Below are 7,149 nucleotides of genomic sequence, written 5' to 3'. Positions count from 1 at the left end.
TATAGACACAGGTCTTCTCTCTTATACTGGTCACTTGTTTATAGTATGTCTAACTATGGGCAAATGTTTAACCACTATGAGCCAAATATATAAAATAAGTATACTAGTAATTGCTGCAGAACTCCTGAATAGTGCAAAAGAAAGTTCTGCTGATCTCCTTCCAAAAATTCAGCCATTGAATATTCTGTGAAGCACAGCTCTGCTCTGACACACATGGGGTGACATGAGTCAGAATCAACTCGATGGCACCCAGTTCTTGGTTCCTGGTAGTATTTGTTCCCCAGAAGAGTTGAGATGATTGCAAATAACTCATGGAATGTGCTTTGTTGTTGTCATTGTAGTTAGGTACCATTGAGTTGATTTTCAATGCCTATAGGTCCCACATGACAGGTATTTCTAGGTCTTAATCTTTAAAGAAGCAGATTGCAATGTCTTTCTCCTGCAAAGCCAATGGGTGGGTTTGGATTGTCAACTTTCCAGTTGGCAACCAAGTGCTTAATCATTGTATTACACACACACACACACACACAAAACGTTACCATCGATTCGATTCTGACTCATAGCGACCCTATAAGATAGAGTAGAACTGCCTCACAGGGTTTCAAGGAGCACCTGATGGATTCGAACTGCCGAACTTTTGGATAGCAGGCATAGCTTTTAGCCACTACACCACCAGGGTTTCCATTGCACCACCAGGGCTCAGAAAACTCAATATTCTAAGTTATCAAAACAGATCATTAGGTGTTCAGAGACCAGACAGTACTAAGACCCACTCTTCTAACATGAAAACAAAAAAGATATAATTCCATCTGATGTTTATTTATATGACTCATGAGACTGAGATCCCAGAGTATTTAACTTTCAACATAGAGCAGTGACAGGGAAAGAGAACTGGAAATACCTGAATGATAAAACTTGTACTGGTTTCACACTGCATAAATAAATACCTACCTCAAATTTCTTCTTCTCTTCCTCCATGGAATTCCCAGAGGAAAATGGCAGCAGAAAATCACTCCAAGGTGACTGAGTTCATCCTCGCTGGGCTAACAGACAAGCCAGAGCTCCAGCTGCCCCTCTTTCTTTTCTTCCTAGGAACTTATGTGGTCACGGTGATGGGTAACCTGGGCATGATCACACTGATTGGGGTCAGTTCTTATCTGCACACCCCCATGTACTATTTCCTCAGCAGTTTGTCCTTCATTGACCTCTGCTATTCCACTGTCATTACTCCCAAAATGTTGGTGAGCTTTGTGACAGAGAAGAACAGCATCTCCTACCCTGAATGCATGACTCAGCTTTACTTTTTCCTTTTTTTTATTATATCAGAATGTCATATGTTGGCTGTGATGGCATATGATCGCTATGTTGCCATCTGTAATCCATTGCTTTACACTGTCACCATGTCTTACCAGGTCTGTTCCTGGTTGGTAGTTGAGGTATATATGATGGGCTTGATTGGTGCCACAGCTCATACAGGTTGCATGCTAAGAGTGGTTTTCTGCAAGGCTAAAATAATCAACCATTACCTCTGTGATCTTTTTCCACTACTGGAGCTCTCGTGCTCCAGCACTTATATCAATGAACTGGTACTTTTGTGCTTCAGTGCATTTAATATTCTTACACCAACCTTGACCATCCTTGGCTCCTATGTCTCCATCATTGCCAGTATCCTGCGAATCCGCTCCACTGAGGGCAGGTCCAAAGCCTTCAGGACATGCAGCTCCCACATCTTGGCGGTTACAATCTTCTATGGTTCTCTAGCATTCATGTAACTGCAGCCATCAAATGCCACCTCCATGGACCAAGGCAAAGTGTCTTCAGTGTTTTACACCATTATTGTGCCAATGCTGAACCCCCTGATCTACAGCCTGAGGAATAAGGATGTCAAAGTTGCTCTAAATAAAATCATTGAGAGAATGCTGCTTTTCATTAGCAAAGATTCATAATTCTTAGAAAAGATTCAATAAGGAAGGAGTCTGGAGATAGCAAGATATATACAGAAGTAGTGAGATGTAGTGAGATTATTGCCAACTCTTGATTATTTAGAAGAATTGTCCCAAGAATAAGATAGATTCATACTGTCATATGGAGGGCTGTCACATGGAGGGTAGCATCAATTCTAAGAAGTCCCAGTGGTCACCTGTAGTAACCAATATTACTTTAATCCTTTCTAAAGAATTCTTAAAAGGCCTTTGTATGCGGAGACAATAATTTATATACATGGGAATAGAAACTTTGTTAGATAAGATTTATCTTTCATAATTCATAGAATGATCGGTTTGGTCTCTATCCTTTGACCTTAATACTTTGTGTATTGGCCCTTATTTACTAATAATTGTACAAACTCTTTCGGGAAAAGTGATCTCTAAAATGAATAATTTTAAACCATTTGAAACCTAAAAAATTTAATTCCTACTATTTACTAAGTGCAAAAAACTGTATTAAGGAATATGGGAGCAGATGGTGGATGATAAAACATAATTCCTGCCCTCAAGAGGATAATATTATGGTGGGAGACTGATAGATTAATCAGGGCTGAATCCATTATATGTATTTTTACTTATTTCCTTATGCAACAGAATTTTCTTCACAGTTGTAGTATTATGCTACCACCTCTATCTCCTTGAGAATCCCATATTCATTTCCCCTATTTCTAAAGATTTTTCTTTTCACTTACATTACAGAATCACAGATGCAGAAGTGTGTTTTTAAAGCCATCTGACTGGACTGGCATGCATACAACTATGCTTGCTTTGTTATCAGCTTGCCATCAAATAGAAAACATTAATACCCCAATGTGATATCACCCTTTATCTCCCACATAAAATCACAAGTTGTAATGAGAGAGGTGAGGATATTTCCCTCTTTGGAAAGTAGAAGAAACTTCTTTCTTGGCTTTCTATGTACTAATCAGTCCTTACAGCCACATTTTTAATCCTGCCAAAAGAAAAAAAAAATCTGTGTGTTTACCTATATGTGTATACATATTATCTATGTGATCCTTATATTTGTATATATTTATGTGTAACATATATGTACATGTTTCTGTATAATATACATAAATGTACACTGCCTGGATGTTTTCCAAGGACTATCTATGAGTAATTTTTATTGTATCACTCCAGGCACTGAACAAACAACATCCAATGAAGAACTTTTTTTTTTCCCCCCGACAGGTGATATATTAACTCTTTGTAAGAACTGTACACATTTCATTAGATTTGTTTATATACTAAAACTTTTAAAAGGTGTTAATGAGGATAATTGTGTCTAAACCACCTCTAGTTTTTCTGAGAACTGGTAGTAGATATGTTATTGATAGATTTTAGACAGATTCCAAAATGAACATAAAGCTCTACAGAAAAAGAGAGAGAGAAAAAAAAAAGAACTTGAAGCAGGAAACCGTTTACAAATTAGAAAAGTATAAAATGCCTAGGGCTTATGAAGTGCCATTACAGAGGATACATATAATCAAAAGTTTTAACAATTGGAAAAATAAAAAAAATGACATATTAAATATATTCTAACACTAAGCACTATGATAAACTTAGATAATGTTCTCATACAAAGTTTGTCCCTCATTCCCTCTGATATAAGTATATTTTAATAACTATAAGAAAACATTTCTTCATTTATAATTAGCATTTTCATGGACCTTCAGTGTGTCACAGGGACAGACTTTAGATAGAATTGACTTTAACCTTCTGTATAAGCTAGAATTAGGTTTGGCTGTGAGACACGCACACATGCACACACATACACACACACACACAAACAAACACACTCATGCACACCAGAATGCCTTAAACCAGAAGACAATTCAGCATTGGTATGGTGACTCACTCACTGGGAAACTAAGCTTCTTTTTTTTTTATGCAGTGTGATAACAATTCTTTTTTTTTTTAATATTTTTCTTTTTTTTATTGTGCTTTAGATGAAGGTTTACAGGGCAAATTAGTTTCTCATTAAACAATACACATATTGTTTTGTGACATTCATTGCCAACCCCACGACCTGTCAACTCGCTCCCCTTCTTGACCTTGGGTTCCCTATTACCAGCATTCCTGTCTCCTCCTGCCTTCTCTCCCTTCCCCCTGAACTGGTGTACACATTTAGTCTTGTTTTGTCTTATAGGCCTGTCTAATCTTTGGTGGAAGGATGAACCTCAGGAGTGGCTTCAGTACTGAGTTAAGAGGGCATCTGGGGGCCTTGTTCTCTGGGTATATTAACATTTTTTTTTAATAATTTTTATTGCGCTTTAAGTGAAAGTTTACAAGTTAGTCTCTCACATATAAACTTATATACACCTTACTACATACTCCCATTTACTCCCCCTCAATGAGTCAGCCCGGACCCTTCTTCCAGTCTCTCCTTTCAAGACCATTTTGCCAGTTTCTAACTCTCTCTACACTCCCATCTCCCCTCTAGACAGGAGATGCCAACATAGTCTCAAGTGTCCGCCTGATACAAGTAGCTCACTCCTCAACAGCATCTCTCTCCAACCCATTGTCCAGTCCAATCCATGTCTGATGAGTTGTCTTCCAAAATGGTGCCTGTCCTGGGCCAACAGAAGGTTTGGGGACCATGACTGGCGGGATTCTTCTAGTCTCAGTCAGACCATTAAGTCTGGTCTTTTTATGAGAATTTGGGGTCTACATCCCACTGATCTCCTGCTCCCTCAGGGGTTCTCTGAAGTGCTCCCTGCCAGGGCAGTCATCGGTTGTAGCCAGGCACCATTTAGTTCTTCTGGTCTCAGGATGATGTAAGTCTCTAGTTCACGTGGCCCTTTCTGTCTCTTGGGCTTATAATTATCTTGTGACCTTGGTGTTCTTCATTCTCCTTTGATCCAGGTGGGTTGAGACCAATTGATGCATCTTAAATGGCTGGTTGTTAGCATTTAAGACCCCAGACGCCACACTTCAAAGTGGGGTGCAGAATATTTTCTTAATAGAACTTATTTTGCCGATTGATTTAGATGTCCCCTGAAGTCACAATCTCCAAACCTTGTTCCATTGACCTTCGAAGCATTCAGTTTATCAGGAAACTTCTTTGCTTTCTGTACAGTCCAATTGAGCTGACCTTCCCTTGTATTGAGTATTATCTTTCCCTTGACCTAAAGTAGTTCTTATCTACTATCTAGGCAGTAAATAACCCTCTCCCACCCTCCCTCCCTCCCCCCTAAACCACAAAAGAATGTGTTCTTCTGGATTTAAACTATTTCTCAAGCTCTTACAATAGTGGTCTTATACAATATTTGTCCTTTTGCCTCTGACTAATTTCGCTCAGCATAATGCCTTCCAGGTTCCTCCATGTTATGAAATGTTCCACAGACTCCTCACTGTTCTTTATTGATGCGCAGTATTCCATTGTGTGAATATACCATAATTTATTTAACCATTCATCTATTGAGGGACACCTTGGTTGCTTCCAGATTTTTGCTATTGTGAACAGAGCTGCAATAAACATGGGTGTGCATGTATCTGTTTGTGTAAAGGCTGTTATTTCTCTAGGATATATTCCAAGGAGTGGGATTTCTGGGTTGTATGGTAGTTCTATTTCTAACTTTTTAAGAAAACGCCAGATAGATTTCCAAAGTGGTAGTACCATTTTACATTCCCACCAACAGTGTATAAGAGTTCCAAACTCTCCGCAGCCCCTCCAACATTTATTATTTTGTGTTTTTTGGATTAATGCCAGACTTGTTGGAGTGAGATGGAATCTCATCGTAGTTTTAATTTGCATTTCTCTAATGCCTAGTGATCAAGAGCATTTTCTCAAGTGTCTGTTAGCTGCCTGAAAATCTTCTTCAGGAAAGTGCATGTTCATATCCTTTGCCCACTTTTTCATTGGGTTGTTTGTCTTTTTGTGGTTGAGTTTTGACAGAATCATATAGATTTTAGAGATCAGGCACTGGTCAGAGATGTCATACCTGAAAATTTTTTCCCAATCTGTAGGTGGTCTTTTTACTCTTTTGGTGAAGTCTTTAGATGAGCATAGGTGTTTGATTTTTAGGAGCTCCCAGTTATCTGGTTTCTCTTTGTCATTTTTGGTAATGTTTTGTATTCTGTTTGTGCCTTGTATTAGGGCTCCTAGGGTTGTCCCTATTTTTTCTTCCATGATCTTTATCGTTTTAGTCTTTAGGTTTAGGTCTTTGATCCACTTGGAGTTAGTTTTTGTGCATGGTGTGAGGTATGGGTCCTGTTTCTTTTTTTTGCAAGTGGATATCCAGTTATGCCAGCACCATTTGTTAAGAAGGCTATCTTTTCCCCAATTAACTGACACTGGGCCTTTGTCAAATATCAGCTGCTCATATGTGGATGGATTTATATCTGGGTTCTCAATTCTGTTCCATTGGTCTATGTGCCTGTTGTTGTACCAGTACCAGGCTGTTTCGACTACTGTGGCTGTATAATAGGTTCTAAAATCAGGTAGAGTGAGGCCTCCCACTTTCTTCTTTTTCAGTAACGCTTTACTTATCCGGGGCTTCTTTCCCTTCCATATGAAGTTGGCGATTTATTTCTGCACCACTTTAAAAAATGTCATTGGAATTTGGATCGGAAGTGCATTGTATGTATAGATGGCTTTTGATAGAATAGACATTTTTACTATATTAAGTCTTCCAATCCATGAGCAAGGTATGTTTTTCCACTTATGTAGGTCCCTTTTAGTTTCTTGCACTAGTACTTTGTAGTTTTCTTTGTATAGGTCTTTTACATCTTTGGTAAGATTTATTCCTAAGTATTTTAGCTTCTTGGGGCTACTGTGAATGGTATTGATTTGGTTATTTCCTCTTCGGTGTTCTTTTCGTTGATGTAGAGGAATCCAAGTGATTTTTGTATGTTTATTTTATAACCTGAGACTCTGCCAAACTCTTCTATTAGTTTCAGTAGTTTTCTGGAGGATTCCTTAGGGTTTTCTGTGTATAAGATCATGTCATCTGCAAATAGAGATAATTTTACTTCCTCCTTGCCAATCCGGATGCCCTTTATTTCTTTGTCTAGCCTAATTGCTCTGGCTAGGACCTCTAGCACAATGTTGAATAAGAGCAGTGATAAAGGGCATCCTTGTCTGGTTCCCGTTCTCAAGGAAAATGCTTTCAGGTTCTCTCCATTTAGAGTGATGTTGGCTGTTGGCTTTGTATAGATGCCC

At 38.6% G+C, this 7,149-nt stretch overlaps 1 protein-coding gene across 1 annotated transcript; it reads left to right on the top strand.

Annotated features, from left to right (window-relative positions):
• The first annotated feature begins 916 nt into the window (after positions 1–916).
• On the top strand, positions 917–1,772 carry LOC100671997 (olfactory receptor 8G50-like). The gene has a single exon (XM_010601423.3). It carries the CDS (start codon positions 996–998, stop codon positions 1,770–1,772), a length of 777 nt encoding a protein of 258 aa, XP_010599725.2. The 5' UTR covers positions 917–995.
• Positions 1,773–7,149: the final 5,377 nt, after the last annotated feature.

Source organism: Loxodonta africana, chromosome 15, assembly GCF_030014295.1.
Source record: "Loxodonta africana isolate mLoxAfr1 chromosome 15, mLoxAfr1.hap2, whole genome shotgun sequence".
Classification (NCBI taxonomy): domain Eukaryota; kingdom Metazoa; phylum Chordata; class Mammalia; order Proboscidea; family Elephantidae; genus Loxodonta; species Loxodonta africana.
The sequence above is the reverse complement of the archived record's forward strand: the minus strand, read 5'-3'. Positions and strand labels throughout refer to the sequence as shown.

What these genes read in the sequence shown, in the direction of transcription:
- LOC100671997 (XM_010601423.3), top strand. Translation starts at nt 996, where the DNA reads ATGGCAGCAGAAAATCACTCCAAGGTGACTGAGTTCATCCTCGCTGGG.